This window comes from Mobula birostris, chromosome 2 (assembly GCF_030028105.1).
Source record: "Mobula birostris isolate sMobBir1 chromosome 2, sMobBir1.hap1, whole genome shotgun sequence".
Classification (NCBI taxonomy): domain Eukaryota; kingdom Metazoa; phylum Chordata; class Chondrichthyes; order Myliobatiformes; family Myliobatidae; genus Mobula; species Mobula birostris.
The window spans coordinates 172,705,058-172,727,034 of NC_092371.1; the positions used below are offsets into that span (position 1 = coordinate 172,705,058).

The 21,977-nt window shown below is 43.1% G+C and overlaps 2 protein-coding genes across 2 annotated transcripts in view; one reads left to right on the plus strand and one right to left on the minus strand.

Moving 5' to 3' along the window:
* eloal (elongin A, like) overlaps window positions 1-369 on the minus strand; it is a 54,465-nt gene extending 54,096 nt beyond the window's left edge. The window contains exon 1 of the mRNA XM_072278272.1: window positions 298-369. Within this exon, the coding sequence (XP_072134373.1) occupies window positions 298-369 (72 nt within the window). The remainder of the gene's footprint in view (window positions 1-297) is intronic.
* Window positions 370-505: 136 nt separating this feature from the next.
* klhl31 (kelch-like family member 31) overlaps window positions 506-21,977 on the plus strand; it is a 28,304-nt gene continuing 6,832 nt past the window's right edge. The window contains exons 1-2 of the mRNA XM_072251103.1: window positions 506-595; window positions 7,359-8,558. Of these exons, the coding sequence (XP_072107204.1) occupies window positions 7,387-8,558 (1,172 nt within the window). The 5' untranslated portion in view covers window positions 506-595; window positions 7,359-7,386. The remainder of the gene's footprint in view (window positions 596-7,358; window positions 8,559-21,977) is intronic.

Sequence of the window (21,977 nt, forward strand, 5' to 3'; positions counted from 1 at the left end):
AGATGGGCACTGATTATCTTGCCTCCAGTTCCTGAAGCACTTCAGTTTTAAGATCTGGGACAGAAAATTTTTGCACTTAAAGAAAGATCTCTATATGACACTATTGTGTGCATGGTATATTCCTACCCTAGAATATAAAACTCCGAAACCACTCAACAGACCGGACAGTGTCTAAGGGAAACGACCCCGGGTAAACATTGCATATCGATGATGTTTTAGTAGCACCCTTTGGTACAGGCAACAGTGGTCTGAGGAATTGCAAGATGTGAACCGCTATTCTGGAGCTTACAAACACACCTTAGCTGGGTCGCCGACTTTCAGCAGTCGTTCTTTCAAATGCAATACATCTTGCATTACCTCCTCTGCCATATTCGTCCCTCCTGAAGGACTCAGGTCAGCCAGCTACTACTGCTGCTGTAACCCCCGGAAACTTGCTCCAGTCCGCCTCTTGCCGTGAGAGAGGTAACGCGCAGAATCAGTACTTTTTTAAACAGCCCCTCCACCGGGTTTTACCCGGACAGTGCACGGCTACGGAGGTGGGAGCACGCTAGCATCGTTTCTTATAGTTCGTCTCAAGGAGAGTTCGTTATTACGGGTAGGTTGTCAAATAATATATGACATTGATAGCTTATTAAAATGCAACTTTTTAGTGCAAAATATTGCAAGTTTCTATTAAATTAAAGTTTCACGGTTTAAAGTCTGCGTACGTTGTTTTACTTAGAAGAGGATTAATTGTACTAGTTCGAGAAGGGTTTTGACTTGCCAGGTTTGGATTTTGCAGTATACAATTTATATTAGACGTAAGTTATTAAGTCTTGGTCGATGACACGTCTTAACTTTTCAGCAGCCGTCCACTTATAAATCTTCGATTAAGATTGATTTGTGTGTTAATTAAGATTTTAACTTAGTGGACAAGATGGTCTGTTCTTGAAGTAGGTATTCACTTTGGGGTTTAAAATTGCCTTTTTAAACTAATTATCAAGGATTAAATGTGGAGCTATTTTCCCACCCCCCCTGCCCCTCCCCCAATAAACTTCTGCCAGAGAGGCAGTATCTTTATTTGAACCAATCTTAATATGGAAGGCCCTGTGAGAGCTGCTAGGGACTGAACTGTAGTGTTGCTATTTCTGGAGTTGATTGATGTACATCGGCAGATGGAAGGAGAGAAGGAATGTAGGGGTTGAACGTTTAGCTCGCATGGTACTTATTTCTTTACCAATTTCTACCCTCTTCTCATTACTACCATCAGAGAGCTTCAAGACCTGCACTCAATGTGTTAGGAACAGCTTAGATCAGAAAACATAGCAGAATTAGGTAATTCGGTCCATCAAGTCTGCTCCACCATTCTATCATGGCTGATTTATTATCTGTCTCAACTCCATTCTTCTGCCTTCTCTCTAGAACCTCTGACAACCTTACTAATCAACCTCAGCTTTAAATGTACCCAATGACCTGGCCTCAACAGCAGTCTGTGACAATGAATTCCACTGATTCACTACCCTCTGGTTAAAGAAATTGCTCCTCATCTCTGTGCTAATTAGACATCCCTCTATTCTTTGGCTGTGGTCTCTAGTCTTAGATTCTTCCACCATATCCACTCTATCTAGGCCTTTCAGTATTCAATAGGTTTCAGTGAGACTCCCCCTCTACCTTCAGATTTCTGAACGGACAGTGAACCCATGAACACTAACACTACTCTTTCCATCACTTATTTAATTTCTAATATTTAATTTAACATTAACTGTATATTTAAAATTTAATGTTGTAATCTATTTTATTTAATTTAATGTATCTTATTTGATAAATGTACATTAGTCATAGTCATACTTTATTGATCCCGGGGGAAATTGGTTTTTGTTACAGTTGCACCATAAATAATAAATAGTAATAGAACCATAAATAGTTAAATAGTAATATGTAAATTATGCCAGTAAATTATGAAATAAGTCCAGGACCAGCCTATCGGCTCAGGGTGTCTGACCCTCCAAGGGAGGAGTTGTAAAGTTTGATAGCCACAGGCAGGAATGAATTCCTATGACGCTCTGGGCTGCATCTCGGTGGAATGAGTCTCTGGCTGAATGTACTCCTGTGCCCACCCAGTGCATTATGTAGTAGATGGGAGACATTGACCAAGATGGCATGCAACTTAGACAGCATCCTCTTTTCAGACACCACCGTAAGAGAGTCCAGTTCCATCCACACAACATCACTGGCCTTACGAATAAGTTTGTTAATTCTGTTGGTGTCTGCTACCCTCAGCCTGCTGCCCCAGCACACAACAGCAAACATGATAGCACTGGCCACCACAGACTCGTAGAACATCCTCAGCATCGTCCGGCAGATGTTAAAGGACCTCAGTCTCCTCAGGAAATAGAGACAGCTCTGACCCTTCTTGTAGACAGCCTCAGTGTTCTTTGAGCAGCCCAGTTTATTGTCAATTCGTATCCCCAGGTATTTGTAATCCTCCACCATGTCCACACTGACCCCCTGCATGGAAACAGGGGTCACCAGTACCTTAGCTCTCCTCAGGTCTACCACCAGCTCCTTAGTCTTTTTCACATTAAGCTGCAGGTAATTCTGCTCACACCATGTGACAAAGTTTCCTACTGTAGCCCTGTACTCGGCCTCATCTCCCTTGCTGATGCATCCAACTATGGCAGAGTCATCAGAAAACTTCTGAAGATGACAAGACTCTGTGCAGTAGTTGAAGTCCGAGGTGTAAATGGTGAAGAGAAAGGGAGACAAGACAGTCCCCTGTGGAGCCCCAGTGCTGCTGATCACATTATATATAATTATGCAACCACGAGGAAATCTGCAGATGCTGGAAATTCAAGGAACGCACACAAAATGCTGGTGAACGCAGCAGGCCAGGCAGCATCTATTGGAAGAGCTACAGTCGACGTTTCGGGCCAAAACCCTTTGTCAGGACCAACTGAAAGAAGAGATAGTAAGAGATTTGAAAGTGGGAGGGGGAGGGGAAATCCAAAATGATAGGAGAAGACAGGAGGGGGAGGGATGGAGCCAAGAGCTGGACAGGTGATTGGCCAAAGGGATACAAAGCTGGAGAAGGGAGAGGATCATGGGACGCATCTCTCCCATTTCACGCACATCTACTCTCACCCCATCCTCCTGCCACCCCACTAGGAATAGGGTTCCCCTTGTCCTCACCTACCACCCCACCAGCCTCCAGGCCCAACATATAATTCTCTGTAACTTCCGCCACCTACAACGAGATCCCACCAACAAGCACATCTTTCCCTCCCCCCCCCCCCCCCGCTTTCCGCAGGGATCGCTCCCTACGTGACTCCCTTGTCCATTTGTTCCCACCCCCCCATCCCATCCCACTGATCTCCCTCCTGGCACTTATCCTTGTAAGTGGTACAAGTGCTACACATGCCCTTACACTTCCTCCCTCACCACCATTCAGGGCCCCAGACAGTCCTTCGGATCTTCCCCTTCCCCTCCCACTTTAAAATCTCTTACCATCTCTTCTTTCAGTTAGGCCTGAGTAAGGGTTTCGGCCCGAAACGTCGACTGTAGCTCTTTCAATAGATGCTGCCTAGCCTGCTGTGTTCACCAGCATTTTGTGTGTGTTGCTTATATATAATTATATTTCTTTATTGTAATTTATGTATTGCATTGTACTGCTGCTGCAAAACAACAAATTTCACAACATATGCCTGTGATATTAAACTTGATTCTGATTTCACATCCCACTGCTAATTAAACCACTTTAGTAGAATTTTAAATACTTTGGCTTGATCCTAGTTTCTATTCCTGACTTCAGAATATGAATTAGCTCCCATGTCATCTATATCTATAAACCACTTTATCAACTGTTCATGCCTTACTCCACGCACCTGAGTTCCAAAAAACTCTATGCTTATATTCTGAGAGGTGGCTACCGTGTTTCAGGTGCTTGCCTTTCATTCTGTCCTCCTCTCATCTTGCTAGCTGGAAGTAAAAGATGCAGTGAGTCTTTTTAAAAAAATAATCAAGAGAGTTATTACATAGAACAATATACTACAATACAGGCCCATCAGTGAAAATGTTGTGCTGACCTTCTAACCTAATCCAAGATTAATATAACCTTTCCCTCCTACATAGCCTTTTATTTTTCTATCACCCATGTGCCTATCTAAGAGTTTCTTAAATGCCCCTAATATATTTGCCTCCCCCACCACCCCTAGCAGGGTGTTCCACACACTCACCACTCACTGTGTAAAACATTTACCTCTGACATCCCCCGCTATATTTTTCTCCAGTCACCTTCAAATTTTGCCCCCTTGTATTTGCTATTTCTGCCCATGAAAAAGTCTGTCTACTGGATCTGTATCATCTTGTAGACCTCTACCAAGACACCTCTCACCCTCCTTCAATCCAAAGAGAAAAGCCCTAACTTGCTCAAACTATCTTCATAAGACATGTTCTCTAATCCAGTAATAAATCTTTTCTGCACTCTTTCTAAAACTTCCATATTCTTCCTATAATGAGGCAACCAGAATTAAGCACAATATTCCTAGTATCATCTAACCAGGGTTTCTTTAGAGCTACAATATTACCTCATTGATCTTGAACTCAATTCCCTGACTAATGAAGAGCAGCTCACCAAAAACCTTCTTAACCCTATCAACTCACACGGCAACTTTGAGGGTCTATGAACATGGGAACTAAGATCCCTCTGTTCCTCCATGTTGCTAAGAATGCTGCCATTAACTTTGTATTCTGCCTTCAAATTTGAACTTCCAAGATTTTTCCAGATTGAATTCTATCTGTTCTCAATTATCTATTCCTCAATAATCTCAAAATGTTGTGATTATTATCATGATGTAAGTTATCATTGTGTGTGGTGTGCAAATTGGCCATCACATTCCCTACATAGACGGTGTTTTAAGAGCAAGTGTTTGGAAGTTGGTAAAGGTGCTATGTCCAGCTTTAAAGGTATTCAAAGTGGTGGATGTGGGTTCGATTGCAACGTTTATGAGAAGTTTGGTTACCTATGTGGATGGGAGGAGTATGTAGGTTTATGGTCCAGTTAGGCAGCATAAGGACATATTTTTGTGCTGTGGTGCTCTATTGCTCTCTAACTCTATTCCTCAGTTAACAATGCCAGTTATTATTTCAAACTGCTTATAAGCTTTCGATTTTAAAATGTTGATTAAATAATTATGCTCTGAACAAATTATTGTACAGAGTTGTACAGGAGGAAACCAAACCCTTTGGCTGAACTAGACCAAGTTCCCTAACTGAACTAGTCCTGTTTGTTTCTTCCCCCTTCCCTTCCAGTCCTGATGAAGCGTCTCAGCCCAAAACATTGACTTTTTATTCTTCTCCATAGATGCTGCCTGACCTGCTGAGTTCCTCCAGCATTTTGTGCCTGTTGCTCAAGGTTACTAGTATCTGCAGAATCTCTAGTGTTTGTAACTTTCCAAGTTACCAGTGAGCTTACTTCACTCTTAACACAGATATCCTCTGGAACTGATGCTCCACAAACATTGTGCAATGTAGATGTTTTCAGTGTGAAGACAGAAGGTTGTTGATTCACCATCTGCTGGAGGGAATCAAACACAAGTCAGACACGAGCTGACATGTCAGACAGTAATGAGTAAACACTTGGAAGTTCTGGTGTTAAAACTAAGTTCACTATCAAAGTACATATGTCACCTGAGATTTATTTTCTTGCTGGCATTCACAGTGAATACAAAGAAACACAATAGAATCAATGAAAAATCACACACAAGATGGGAAAAAAACACTGTGCAAAATACAACAAACTGGAAATACAAAAAAAAACAAACAAGATGATAATAACTAAATAAGTATCGAAAGTATGAGACAAAGAGTCCTTGAAAGTGAGCCTGTAGATTGTGGGAACAGATGTTGGGGTGAGTGAAGCTATCCCCTCTGGTTCAAGAGCCTGATGGTTGAGGGGTAATAACTGTTCCTGAGCCCACTCCTCCTTCAGTGAACATGGCCTGGATGTTGGGGGTTCTTGATGCTGCTTTCTATGAAAGCGCTCTTTGGTGGAGAGAGCTCTACCCAGAATGGACCGGGCTGTATCCCCTACTTTGTGTAGACTTATTTTATGTGTCATCTTTTACAACATACACAAAATGCTGGAGGAACTCAGCAGGTCAGGCAGCATCTATGGAGAGGAATAAACAGTCAATATTTCGGGCTGAGATCCTTCATTGGGACTGGAAAGGAAGGTGGCGGAAGCCAGCATAAGAAGGTAGAAGAGGGGAAAGAATCCAAGCTGGCAGGTGAAAGGTAAGACTGAGGGGAGGGAGGATATAGAAAGGAGCTGGGAGGTGATAGGTAGCAGAGATAAAGGGCTGAAGAAGGATTCTGATGGGAGGGGAGAGAGGACCATGAAACAAAGGGATGGAGGTGGGGCACCAGTTGGAGGTGATGGGCAGGTGAGGAGAGGAGAAGGGTAAGATGGAAGTCAAAATGTGGAATGGAAAAAGAGGGCGGGGGAAGAGAAAATTACCAGATTTTAGAGAAATCAATGTTCATGCCGTCATCTTGGAGGAAACGCAGATAGAATATGAGATGTTGCCACTCTAGATTGAGAAAGGCCTCATTTTTTTTCTGTCATCTTTTTATTAATTCTGCCTTTTCAGATGGACATCTGCATTAGTTATACTGTAGAACAACAGAAGTGTTCTTCCCGGTGACCTCACCAATTGTTTTGTGTCAAGTAAACTCATTAAAGTCGTTTAATGGTCTTTATCACATTGGAGTTTCAGGCACTTTGACCATGTGACCTCACTATCTACTGTACATTCTAAAAGCTCTATTAGTTGTAGAGTTCTTGGTGAAGTGTTTAAGTGGTGACATAATGATACTATAATTTTGTTTCTGCAGAGAAATATGCGATATGTAATTTTTTTTCCCTGAGGAGACAAGGATTACAATGCAATGTCAATATATTCAATACATGATGTGTCGATAATTAGCAGGAATTTTAAATATGTATGCATCTAGTTAGCAGATTACAAAATTATTTACTAAGTTTATAAAATAAATTTATAGAAATTATGCCACGGTAGCATAGTGGATAGCGCAATGCTATTACAGCTCAGGACGTTAATGTTCAGAGTTCAATTCTAGTGTCCTCTGTAAGAAAGTTTGTGTGTTCGCCCCCTGAGCATATGGGTTTTCTCTGTGTCCTCCAGTTTCCTCCAAGTCCAAAGATGTACCAGTTAGTAAGTTAATTGGTCAATTATAAATTTTCCTCTGATTAGGTTGGGGTTAAATTGTTGGGTTACTGGGCAGTGTGGCTTGGTGGGTGGGAAGGACCTGTCCATGCTGTATCTCTAAATAAAAATGAATAAATAAATTATGTGTTCTAGATTGTGGCCGTGACCGGGCATTGCAGCTATGGCACCAAAGAAGAAAAATATTAAAAAGAATAAAGCAGAAAGTAAGGACACGACTGTCATTGTGGAAGAAAGTACAATTATCCACTTAAGTGGCATGAATGGCCTTGTGGATGGAGGCAACGGTTTTAGTTGTATTTCGACGGAGATCTCCAACTCATTCCACAGTTCTAGTCTCTTAGAAGCAATCAACAGAATGAGACAAGAAAATTTTCTGTGTGATTTAACACTTTCCACAAAAACCAAGTCATTTGAAGTCCACAAAGTCGTGATGGCTTCTTGCAGTGAGTACTTCAAGAACATCCTAAAGAAAGATCCATCTACCCAAAAGATAGACCTCAATGAAATATCTCCAGTGGGCCTTGTCACAGTCATCACTTATGCCTATTGTGGAAAGATAACATTATCCTTGTATACAATTGCTAGCACCATAGCAACAGCCAATTTGCTCCAGATTAGTTCTCTCGTAAAAATGTGCTGTGATTTCTTGATTCAGGAAATCAACGTAGAAAATTGCATGTATATTGCTAATATTGCAGAAACATATGGACTTAAAAGTATCAGCGAAGCAGCACGTAAATTCATAACTGAAAACTTCTTAGAATTTTCAGAAAGGGACCAGTTCTTGAAGTTAACCTTTGAACAAATCATGGAATTCATGCTGGATGATGAACTACAGTTACCTTCGGAAATCACGGCATTCCAGATTGCAATGAAATGGCTGGATTTTGATAATAAAAGGGTTAAATATGCTGCAGATTTACTGAACACCATTCGATTTGGTACCATTTCAGCACAGGACCTGGTGAACTATGTCCAGACTGTACCAAGAATGATGCAAGACCAAGAATGTCACAAATACCTTGTCGAAGCCATGAACTATCACCTCCTTCCCTATCAACAAAACACCTTGCAGTCTCGAAGGACAAAAGTTCGTAGTGGTCTCAAAGTTCTAGTAATAGTGGGTGGCCGTCAAGAACTAACAGAGAAGTCACTCAGCAGAGATGTTATATATAGAGATCCTGAGCGTGTTTGGAACAAACTTGCTGAAATGCCTTATAAGAGCTTCAATCAATGTGTGGCCGTGATGGATGGATTCCTCTATGTTGCTGGCGGCGAAGATCAAAATGATGCTAGGAATCAAGCCAAGCATGCTGTGAGCAACTTCTGCAGGTAATAATAGTTACTATTTGTAATGAAGGAGGAGAGGACATTTCCAGGACTGGGAGAGTCTAGGACCGGAGGGCACAGCCTCAGTATACAAAGGACATTCCTTTAGAACAGAAGTCTGGAGAGATTTCTTTAGTCAGAGAGTGGTGAATCTGTGGAATTCATTGTCACCAATAGCTGTGGAGGCCATGTCATTGGGTAACATAAAGCAGAGGTTCAAGGTGGTTTAATGTTATTACCAGCGCACAAGTGTAAAGGAGAACAAAACAATTACTACGCAAACACGAGGGAATCTGCAGATGCTGGAAATAAAGCAACACACATAAAAGTTGCTGGTGAACGCAGCAGGCCAGGCAGCAGCTATAGGAAAAGGTACAGTCGACGTTTCGGACCGAGACCCTTTGTCAGTACTAACTGAAAGAAGAGATAGTAAGAGATTTGAAAGTGGGAGGGGGAGGGGGGAGATCTGAAATGATAGGAGAAGACAGGAGGGGGAGGGATGGAGCTAAGAGCTGGAAGATTGATTGGCAAAAGGGATACGAGGCTGGAGAAGGGAGAGGATCATGGGATGGGAGGCCTAGGGAGAAATAAAGGGGGAGGGCGGGGGAAGCCCAGAGGATGGGCAAGTAGTATAGTGAGAGGGACAGGGGAAAAAAAGGAAAAGAAAAAATAATAAATAAATAAATAAGGGATGGGGTACGAAGGGGAGGTGGGGCATTAACGGAAGTTAGAGAAGTCAATGTTCATGCCATCAGGTTGGAGGTTACCCAGACGGAATATAAGGCATTATTCCTCCAAACTGAGTGTGGCTTCATCTTGACAGTAGAGGAGGCCGTGGATAGACATGTCAGAATGGGATGTGGAATTAAAATGTGTGGCCACTGGGAGATCCTGCTTTCTCTGGCAGACAGAGTGTAGGTTTTCAGTGAAACGATCTCCCAGTCTGCGTGGGGTCTCGCCAATATATAGAAGGCCACATCGGGAGCACCGGATGCAGTATATCACCCCAGCCGACTCACAGGTGAAGTGTCGCCTCACCTGGAAGGACTGTCTGGGGCTCTGAATGGTGGCGAGGGAGGAAGTGTAAGGGCATGTGTAGCACTTGTTCCACTTACAAGGATAAGTGCCGGGAGGGAGATCGGTGGGAAGGGATGGGGAGGGGGGGGGGGATGAATGGACAAGGGAATTGCGTAGGGAGCAATCCCTGCGGAAAGCAGAAAGGGGGGTGGAGGGAAAGATGTGCTTAGTGGTGGGATCCCGTTGGAGGTGGCGGAAGTTACGGGAACCCGGAGGCTGGTGGGGTGGTAGGTGAGGACAAGGAGAACCGTATTCCTAGTGGGGTGGTGGGAGGATGGGGTGAGAGCAGATGTGCGTGAAATGGGAGAGATGCGTTTGAGAGCAGAGTTGATGGTGGAGGAAGGGAAGCCCCTTTCTCTAAAAAAAGGACATCTCCTGCATCCTGGAATGTAAAGCCTCATCCTGAGAGCAGATGCGGCATAGACGGAGGAATTGCGAGAAGGGGATGGCATTTTTGCAGGAGACAGGGTGAGAAGAGAAATAGTCCAGGTAGCTGTGAGAAGGCCGTAGGCTTAGAGTTGAGATCAGTAGATAAGCTGTCTCCAGAGATAGAGACAGAAAGATCAAGAAAGGGGAGGGAGGTGTCGGAAATGGACCAGGTAAACTTGAGCAGGGTGAATTACTACCCTGGATCCAATGCAGCACAAAAAATTAACTTAATAATAAAAGACAATAAATATAAACACGCAAGATATCTTGTATACATTGATTGTATGTCTATAAACTGACACTAGATACAGGAGTGTCTCTCTCTCTCTCTCTCTCACTCACTCACTCACTCACTCACATATATATATATATATATATATATATATATATATATATCGACTGAAAGTTGTGGTGGTGGGGTTGGTTAGTGGTGGAGGTATTGACCAGTTGTACTACTTGGGGAAAGTAACTTCTTTTTGAGTCTGACGGTTCTGGCGGGGATGGTGGTTTGATGGGAGTGGGACAAAGTCCATGAGCAGGATGGGTGGGATCCTTCAAGATGCTACTGGCCTTTTTCCAGCACCTTTCGGTACGTATGTTCTTGATGGTGGGTAGGCTGGTGCCAGTGGTGTGTTGGGTAGTTTTGACTACCTGTTGTAGATCCCTCCTTTCCACAGCAGTGCTGTCTCCATGCCATGCAGCTTGTTAGGATGCTCTATACTGTGCATCTGTAGAATAATGTGGGTAAGGGTGTGAAAAATATCATTAGTTGTTGCATGGATGACACATTAATCTGGTTTGGGTTAGAGTTCCCAGTCATCCATTTACAATCCCTGACATAATAATAAATGACACTGTAGAGGGGTGACTTCTTGTGTGCACACCTCATTTTTCTTCTTTTGCTCCATTTATTTAATTTTTGCAACTTGCAGTAAAACCTTTATGTTTTGCATTGTACTGCTACTGCAAAACAACAAATTTCATAACATATATCGGTGATTAACATGTGAGAAGTGTTTGATAGTTCTGTGCCTATACTCACTGCATTTGTGAAGAATGAGGAGGGGTCTTATTTAAATCTACCGGATATTGAAAGCTAGATAGAGTGGATGTGGAGAGCATGTTTTCTATAATGGGAGAGTCTCGGACACAGAATAGAGAGACATCCCTTTAGAAAAGAGATAGTGAGGTGGAATTTCATGTGGATGATGCGTCTGTGGAGGTTGATGTGCTCTTGATTAGTAAGGGTATCAAAGGTTACAGGGAGAAGAAAGAAGAATGGGGTTGAGAAGGAAAATAAATCAGCCATGATCGAATGGCAGTGCAGACCCATTGGGCCAAAGCTCTAATTCTCCTCCAAAGTTTTATGGCCTTAAAAAACAGAATCAGGCTTATTATCACTGGCACATGTCACAAAATTTGTTTTGCAGTCTTATGGTAGGTATTTTAAATTTCTTAGGAATTATCTCCATGTTTCAATATAAATAGAGTGGTGAATTTGGAATGAAAAGATTTTTGAAAACAGTGCATTGTACCCCACCTCAATACAACAGTTCAAGTAATTGAAATTTACCCTCACAGACTTCTGATATCACTACTAAAGGATTTGAAATAGGGAATAAAAATTTGTTCTCGTGGAATTTGTGAAGGGGAAAAAAGAAACAAAACACAAAAAACACAATGGGTAGTAGAAAGAGGCGGAACCATGAGGGAGGTGATAGACAGCTGGGGGAGGGGGCTGAGTGACATAGGGATAGGGGAAGGGAGGGGGAGGGAATTACCGGAAGTTGGAGAATTCTATGTTCATACCAAGGGGCTAGAGACTACCTAGACGGTATATGAGATGTTGCCCCTCCCACCTGAGTTTAGCCTCATCATGGCAGTAGAGGAGGCCATGTATGGACGTATCTGAATGGGAGTGGGAAGCAGAATTGAAGTGGGTGGCTACCGGGAGATCCTGTCTGTTTTGGCGGACGGAGCGGAGGTGCTCGACGAAGCGGTCCCCCAATCTGCGTCGGGTTTCACCGATGTAGATGAGGCCGCACCGGGAGCACCAGATGCAATAGATGACCCCAACAGACTCACAAGTGAAGTGTTGCCTCACCTGGAAGGACTGTTTGGGGCCCTGAATGGTGGCAAGAGAGGAGGTGTAGGGACAGGTGCAGCACTTGCGCTTACAAGGATAAGTGCCAGGTGGGAGATCCGTGGGGATGGACGTGTGGATAAGGGAGTCGCGGAGGGACCGATCCCTGCGGAAAGCAGAGAGGGGTGGAGAGGAAAAGATGTGCTTAGTGGTGGGGTCCTGTTGAAGGTGGCGGAAGTTGCGGAGGATAATGTGCTGGATCCGGAGGCTGGTGGGGTGGTAGGTGAGGACAAGGGAACTCTGTCCCTGTTGTGGTGGTGGGAGGATGGGGTGAGGGCCGAAGTGCGGGAAATGGAGGAGATGCGGGTGAGGGCATCATTGATGACAGCAGAAGGTAAACCACGATCCTTAAAGAGGACATTTGAGATGTCCTGAAACAGAAAACCTCATCCTCGGAGCAGATGTGGCGGAAACATAGGAACTGGGAATAGGGAATGGCATTTTTGCATGTGGCGGGGTGGGAAGAGGTATAGTTGAGGTAGTTATGAGAGTCAGTGGGCTTGTAGAAGATGTCAGTGGACAGTCTGACTCCAGAGATGGAGACCGAGAGATTAAGAAAGGGGAGAGAAGCGTCCGAAATAGACCACGTGAATTTGAGGGCTGGGTGGAAATTGGAAGTAAAGTCGATGAAATTGACGAGCTCAGCATGGGTGCAGGAAGCAGCACCAATGTAGTCGTCAATGTACCAAAGGAAAAGTTGGGGAGCGGTACCAGAATAGGTTTGGAGCACAGACTGTTCCACATGACCCCAGCATCTGCAGATTATTTTGTGTATACAAAATACATCCTGTAGTGCATTGACCACTAACTAAGCCATCCTACCAGAAAGAACAGCTGTCAAAATTATTACACAGCTGGAATGTCTGTGAATGCCTCTTCATTTTCAAGCACTGTAAGATAACTTTTAGAAAGAAGAAAATGTTAGATATTTTCTTAATACCATTGGGGAGGAGGTACAGGAGGCACAAGACACACACTCAACGTTTTAAGTACAGCTTCTTCCCCTCCACCATCGGATTTCTGAATGGTCCATAAACACTACCTCACTAATTTGCTGTCTTTTTGCACTGTTATTTTAAAATATTTTTATTGTAACTTATAATCCTTTCATGTATTGCAATGTACTGCTGCCGCAAAATAACAAGTTTCACATTTATCAGTGATTCTGATTCTCATTCTTTAATAGTAAGATTTAAAAAAATAAAAGTCTTAAAAAGATTTATTTGTTAAGGTTTGACTGCTATGGAGGCCAAGTCATTGGGTATATTTAAAATGGAGGCTGAGAGGTTCTTGATTAGTCTGGGTGTCAAAGGTTACAGGGACAAAGCAGGAGAATGGGGTTGGGAGGGATAATAAATCAGCCATGACGGAATGGCAGAGAAGACTTGATGGGTCAAATGGCCTAACGCTGCTCCTATGTCTTGTGGTCTTAACTCATTTGATCAAAATCCCTGCCTCCTTCTCTCACCACCGTTTCTCTGCTGAAATAAATGTAGTTGCTGAGCCTGTTTCAGGTTCACATTCAGCATCCTGATTTCCAGCCCGGCTGATGGGTTGCAGCAGCACTGCTGGGGTCCATGGGAAGTTTGAATACAATCAGAACGACAGCAGCGTGTGGATTTTCAGGAAGCTTAGTGGTTCCACAATCAACTGAATAGCCCCCGGAATGGTCTGGATTCTCCATATGGCCTCTCTGCAAAAATAACCAGTGTACTGCTTTATATCAGAACCCCTTCAGGTCATTATTTCAAAAACATGTTTTTCAATGCTTCCTTACAAATGTAATCTAGTGTCAATTTATAGTATATTAAATCTGCTGTTTTATCAGGGTTTACTGTTTTGGACTCATAGAACAGTAAAGCACATGAAAAGGCCCTTGGCTCATATTGTACATGCCAAACTATTGATATGCCTGGTTCCATCGATCTGCACCTATACCATAGCCCTCCATACCCCTCCCATCTATGTACCTATCCAAATTACTCTGTTGTTGAAATCAAACACACATCCACCATTTCCGCTGGAAGCTTGTTCCACATTCTCACCACCCATTGACTGAAGAAAATCCCCCTCGTGCTCCCCTTAAACGTTTCATCTTTCCCCCATAATCTCTAATTTAAACTTACACAATCTCAGTGGAGAAAAACCTACTTGCATTTACCTATTGAAACCCCTCACAATTCTGTATACCTCCATCAAATCTTCCATCATTCTCCTGTGCTCTAAGGAAAAAAAGTCTTAACCTATCCAACCTTTCTCTATAATTCACATCCTCGAGTCCTGGCAACATCCTCGTAAATTTTCACTGCAGCCTTATTGACATCCTTCCTTTAGGTAGGTGACCAAAACTGCACGTGATACTCTAAATTAGGCTTCACCAATGTCTTATACAACTTCAATATAACATCCCATCTCCTGTGATCAATTTGATTTATGAAGGCTAATGTGCCAAAAATAAATTTTCTATTTAAGACAAAGCAATTATGCATACTTATAATTGTTACAGAAATATACTTCATGTTTCAGATGCATGTGGTAGTGCATGAATAATTCCTATTTACACTTTCAATTGCCAGTAATTGATTCAATCATTAGTAATAAAAATCAGAATCGGGTTTATTATCACTAACGTGTCGTGAAATTTAAAAACGCAAACGAGGAAATCTGCAGATGCTGGAAATTCAAGCAACACACACAAAAAATGCTTGTGAACGCAGCAGCTCTAGGAAGAGATACAGTCGACGTTTTGGACTGAGATCCTTCGTCAGGACTAACTGAAAGAAGAGATAGTAAGAGATTTGAAAGGGGGAGGGGGAGATACAAAATGATAGGAGAAGACAGGAGGGGAAGGGATGGAGCTAAGAGCTGGAAAGTTGATTGGCAAAAGGGATACGAGGCTGGAGAAGGGAGAGGATCATGGGATGGGAGGCCTAGGGAGAAAGAAAGGGGGAGGGGAGCCCAGAGGATGGGCAAGGTGTTATAGTGAGAGGGACAGAGGGAGAAAAAAAGGGGAAAAAAAACTAATAATAAATGAGGGATGGGGTACAAAGGGGAGGTGGGGCATTAACGGAAGTTAGAGAAGTCAATGTTCATGCCATCAGGTTGGAGGCTTCATCTTGACAGTGGGGGAGGCCGTGGATAGACATATCAGAATGGGAATGGGACGTGGAATTAATATGTGTGGCCACTGGGAGATCCTGCTTTCTCTGGCGGACAGAGCGTAGGTGTTCAGCGAAACGGTCTCCCAGCCTGTGTCGGGTCTCGCCAATATATAGAAGGCCACATCGGGAGCACCGGATGCAGTATATCACCCCAGCTGACTCACAGGTAAAGTGTCGCCTCACCTGGAAGGACTGTCTGGGGCCCTGAATGGTGGTGAGGGAGGAAGTGTAAGGGCATGTGTAGCACTTGTTCTGCTTACAAGGATAAGTGCCGAGAGGGACTCACAAGGGTAAGTGCCTGTCTTCTCCTATCATTTCGGACCTCCTCCTCCCCCTCACACTTTCAAATCTCTTACTATCTCTTCTTTCAGTTAGTCCTGACGAAGGGTCTTGGCCCAAAACGTGGACTGTACCTCTTCCTATAGATGCTGCCTGGCCTGCTGCATTCACCAGCACTTTTTGTGTGTGTGTCGTGAAATTTATTGTTTTGCAGCAGCAATATGGTGCAATGCATAAAATATATTAGAAATTACAAAAAGTGTGTGTTTGATTTGATATATATATAGTGCAAAAGTAGTAGGGGAGGAAGCATCAGCAATAATTCTCATAATATTGTTTGCATCCTGCTACAAAAGAAGTTGAAAACAATATGTTCTTTCTAGGAAGTATATTTTTCTCTATGTTCTCAAGGTGGCACATTTTTAAAAAATGTAACTTTCAGTTTATTTCTGATTTTGATTTGAAGCCTACTATTGATCTTAAGCTTTGGTGGAGTTTTTAGACATCATTGTATGTCAGTCTGTTCTTTTCCTGACTGTAAACTATCTTAAAATGGCTGCCTTGCAGACTTTCCTAGTGACATTATAAAATCAGGTTCCTTCGTTCCAAGAGAAATGCCCTAGTAAGCACATCCTTTCTTCACAAGACATACTCTCTAACCCAGGCTGTATCTGGTAAATTTTTTCTGCACCCTCTCTAAAGCTTCCACGTCCTGCTTATAATGAAGTGACCAGAAATGAGCACAATATTCCAAGTGGGGTCTAACCAGGCTTTTATACAGCTGCAACATTACCTGATGGATCTTGAAACTATTCCCTCAAATAATGAAGCTCAACACACCATGCATGCTCTTACCCTACCTATCAATGTCTGCGGCAAGGTTTGAGAGATCTGTGGACTTGGACCCCAAGATCACACTGTTTCTCCACACTGCTAAAAATCCTGTCAGAAACTTTGCTCTCTTCCATCAAGTTCGATCTTCCACAATGTATTACTTAATTCTTTTCTGGATTGAACTCTATCTGCCACTTCTCAGCCCAGCTCTGCAACCTATCAAGGTCCCATTGTAACCTACAGCAACCTTCTACACTATCCACAACTCCACCACCCTTCGTTGCCCTTGCAAATGCACCACCACAGTCATCATGAGTGATCATTGTTGTGTTCGACTGAAACAGACCCACCTGTAAGTGGGAAATGTAAAATTCTTTATTCTCACAGCACAGCTCCAGGAGAGGGTGACCTCGGGAGAATCCAAGAGAATCCCACTCCCCTAATGATATTTTATTCTTCTTCAACACAAAGATAACAATAAATAATTAATTACAGTTTCAATTGCCTTCATCACAAATTCAAGGAATTCCATGTTTACACCGGTAGCAAATCCCAACAAATAGAACAGCTTGGAATATTCAATACTGATGTCTGTTCTAAAAACCAGACACCCAAAACGTACCCTTTTGTTACTGTGTTGAGGGAGAGCTGATGAATATACAACTAACCTGGAGGTTAAATGACGAACAGATGTGTCTGTCCTGAGCTGTGCATTAAGGGCAGGGCTGCAGCTTTAACAGTGTGCCAAGAGCAGGAGCACTCATCCGTTAGTTGGTTGCTGGACAGTGCGGTTCTTCGGGCTGGAAGGGCTTGCCTGTTCCATGCTGTATTTCTGCAGGTTCTGCAAATGCTGGAAACCCAGAGTAACATGCACAAAATGCTGGAGCAACTCAGCAGGTCGGGCAGCCGCTGTGGAGAGTAATAAAGAGTCATCACTATCCAGAACGCCATAACTCGAGAAAGACCAATAAACTTCAAGACCTTGGCTTCAATATCTCTTTGTCTAATTGAATCCCCAGTTTACAACTTAGAGACTCCAGTCAGTTTGGATTGGCAACAATGTCTTCTCCACAATCTGTATCAGCACAGGTACACAACAAGACTATGTGCTCAGCCCCCTGCTCTACTCAATTACGTTTGTGACTGTGTGGCAAAGCGCAGCTCCATGCCATAGTTCGCTGATGACACCACTGTCACTGGTGGTGGCAAATTAGCATGTAGGAGGCAGATTGAAAATCTGGCTGAGTGGTGCCATAACAACAACCTCTGACTCAGTGTCAGCAAGACCGAGGAGCTGATTATTGACTTCAGGAGGAGGAAACCCGAGGTCCATGAGCCAGTCCTCATCAGAGGATCAGCAACTTTAAATTCACTTAAGTAAACATTTTGAAGGACCAGTCCTGGGCCCAGCACATAAATGTAGTTAGGAAAAAAAAAGCATGGCAGCACCTCTACTTCCTCAGGAGCAAAGATACAGCATTACATCTAAAATTTTGACAAACTTCTATAGATGTGTGTGGAGAGTATATTGACTAGCTTGGGTGGATGCAGTCCAGTCCACCACAGGTAATGCCCTCCCTGGCATTGAGCACATCTACACAGAGCGTTGTCATCAGAGATTCCCAGCCCCAGGTAATGCTGCCATCAGGAAGGAGGCACATGCACCTCAGGACTCTCACTACCAGGTTCGGCAACATTTGTTACCCATCAACCATCAAGCTCTTGAACTAGAGGGAATAACTTTACTCAAATTCACTTGCCCCATCACTGACCTGTTCCCTTAACCTATGGACTCACTTTCAAGGACTCTTCATCTCATGTTCTCAATGTTTATTGTTTGTTTATTTATTTATTATTATGGGTTTTTTTCTCTTTTTGCACTGCACAGTTTGTTGACTTCTGCACACTGATTTTCTGTTTGTGCAGTCTTTGATTGATTTTGTTATGGATATTGGATTTATTGAGTATGCCCACAAGAAAGTGAATCTCAGATTTGTATACAATGACATGTACGTACTTCAATAATATATTTACTTTGAACTTGGAATTTTGAATCCCGAACAGTCGCAGGCCAGATGTTCACACAGGTCACTGACCATACTGCACAATCTCAGCAGGCTTCTGAGAGCATCCTTGAATAGTTTCTTGTGTTCAGCTGCTCAAGACAACTGTAATAGCATCAAGTAACTGTGTGTTTAACCACCAGTACAAATCTTAGATATAAATTAATCTTGTTAACTATTTAAGCATCTCAGTCTTGGCAAAATGGGGAATTGCACCTGGGAATTTGCCGGTGAAGATCGGCTTCTAGACTATTAGACTATCAATTAGATCCTTCCTTGAGAGGTAGGGTTCTCTTTCTGACTGATTCTTTTATATAATTCCCTTCTGAAAAGTTGAAAAATTATATGCTGCATTTAGAGGTGAGAAAGATGCTGATCTTTACATAAGCCATACTTTGTTGGGAAATACTGGTTCCCTTTCACACTGCCAGTGTGTACGCACCCTGCAAACTCTAGGAAGCTTGGCACTTCTTGCACAAGAAAGCCTTAAATTACTCTTTACTACTATGCTGCAGTGCTCCGAATGTATTCTGATGGTGAAATCTTCATGGAACCCAGCAGCAGAATACAGATTGAGTGCTCCTAACCCAAGTAGGAATATTTTATCTCTGCATCTGCACCAGGAGAAACAAGTCCATCCTATCTGATGGAGAGGAAATGCCGCAAAGGGGAGAGGGTTTTTTTCATACATGGTCATGTTTAGTTAAATGATTTAAATAGCTTTTAGATAGTGGAGCTTTGATTGTATAACATGTTGACATTTTTAACTGATTCACAAATTTGTATAGGACCTTGAATATCCTTGAATTCAGAAGATTTCAAAGTACTTGATGTACTTGCCAGCTGGAAAAAAAAATGGGTGGTGGCTTCATTTTCTGTCGGAAGTTTCCCTCTTGTTAAACAGGAGGGCTGTCCTCCACCCTCATAACATCCATCCCGAATATTACAGAAAGCAAAACTGCCCGATGCACCACTGGTACCAGTATCAGGGAAGGTGCTGGAAGAGGGCCAGTAACATCATAAAGGATCCCCCCCCAACCCTGCTCATGGACTGTTTGTTCCTCTCCGATCAGGGAGGAGGCTGCATAGTATCCACGCCAATCCACAGATTCAAAGACAGTTACTTTCCCCGAGCAGTGAGGCTGATTAACACCTCAATCAACGAACCCCTCCACTACTTCATTATTTCCTGCCAGTCAGCTTATGTACATCACTTTATGGATGTACAATTCATCTACATAAATAAGCTGTCTTATGTAATTATATTTATTTTGCTTTTTTATTATTACTGTGTCCAACACATACAATAATATTCTGATACAGTGTTGAATGCAACCTCAACAACATGGTTTAACTTGTCCTTGGAAGGAACCCAAATGTATATCAGCAAGGGGCTGCTGATATTGATTTGTTCTTACTAATTGACAAGTTTTGTTTATTGGTTGAACTGATAGGAGAACTAATTATGTTGCAATATAGAAAATAGGAGCAAGTATATTTGCTCTTCCATCTTACTAAAACGTTCAATGCAGTCACACGTTACCTCCAATACTTGATGGGTGGCAGTCCATAAGTCGCAGCTAGAGCCCGAGAGACACTATCAGAAAGGTTTTGGAAAGATCCAGGTATAGACGGATCCAAGCTTATTATGGAAATAATGCTTGGAATAAATAGGCTGTAGAAAGCAAAATGCCAAGCATCAATTACTTCACTACCCTATTCCAATCTTTTTTCCATGTTTTTGCATTAAGAAATGTCTCTCTCTTCTTCGAGACCATAAGACCAGAAGATTCAGTTTGTCTGCCATTTCCTTGTCCCCATTGTTACCTCTCCAGCAGCATTTTCTAGCAGACCGATATCCACTCTCACCTCTCTTTTACATTTGATGTAACAGAAGAAACTTTTTAATATTATTGGCTAGCTTACTTCTGTGTTCCACCTTTACCTTCCCTCTGCCTTCCTGCCAGTCTTTTTGAAACAACATGTATCCTTGGACACTAAGCTCCCAGCTATAATCCTCTTTCAGCCAAGGTTCAGTGATGCCTACAACATCATGTACACCAATCCGTAACTGTGCCGCAAGTTCATCTACCTTAATCTGTATACTGCGCATATTCAAATATAACACCATCAGTCCTGTATTCACCATTTTCGATTTTGTCTACCTCTTATGCTACAACTCATCCCGTTGACTACAATTTTGCCCTACCAACAACCTCTCCTCACTGCACATTGTTTCTGTTTGTAAACCAGCTACCTCATCTTCAGCATTAGCATTCACCTTTCCTGCAATACTTCTTGCATTGAAATATATGCAGGTCAGGACCCTAGTCACACCATGCTCAACTTTTTCATTCCTAACTTTGCCTGACTTCTTACCAACATCTGCCTCCACAAGCTCTCCACGAACTGTTCTGGCACTCTGGTTCCCATCCCCCCTGCAAGTCTAGTTTAAAACCCACCGTGCAGTGTTAACAAACCTTCCCGCTAGGACATTAGTCCCACCCAAGTTCAGGTGCAAACCGTCCCTTCTGTACAGGGCCCACCGTCCCTGGAAGAGAGACCAATGATCCAAAAATGTTATGCTGTCCCTCCTGCACCAAATCCTTAGCCATGTATTAAACTGTATAATCTTCCTAGGTCTGGCCTCACTTGCATGTGGCATGGGTAGCAATCCTGGAGGTCCTGCACTTTAACTTGGCACTGAACTCCCTAAGCAGAACCTTGGCATTTGTCGTACTCATGTACACCAATCTGTAACTGAACCTACATAGATCAGAACTTCTGGCTGTCCCTGCCCCCCCACTCCACTTAGGAATGCCAAGGACTTGGTCCAAGGTATCCCAGGCCCTGGCACCCAGGAGGCAACATGCCATGTGGGAAGAACCTCCTGTCCATTCCCCTAACTAACGTATTCCCCTTCACCACAGCATGGCTCTTCTCCCCCCCTTCCCTTCTGAGTCATAGCGCAAGACTCAGTGCCGGAGACCCGACCACTGTTAGGTCATTCTCCCCCCCCCCCCGCCCCCCAAACAATATCCAAACTGATATACCTGTTGTTGAGGGGGATGGCCACAGGGGTACTCTACACTGGTTTCTTAACCCTTTTCCCCTTCCTAACTGTTCCCCAGTTTCTTGTGTCCTGCACCTTGGGTGTAACTACCTCTCTATACTGTATGTCTTATCTATCACCCCTTCAGCCTCCTAAATGATCCAGAGTTCATCCGGTTTCAGCTCCAACTCCTTAATGTGGATTGTTACAAGTACATTCTTCTTGAATGTACTTAACAACTCAGCCTCTACACTCTTCAATGGGAGAGGATTGCACAGAGAAATATGGAGAAGAGGAGTTCGGTGGGTAATAAAATGGACGAGTTCATGGCACTAGCCAGGAGTCAGAGAACATTTCGGGAGTGCAGTGTTATGTGTCTCACTG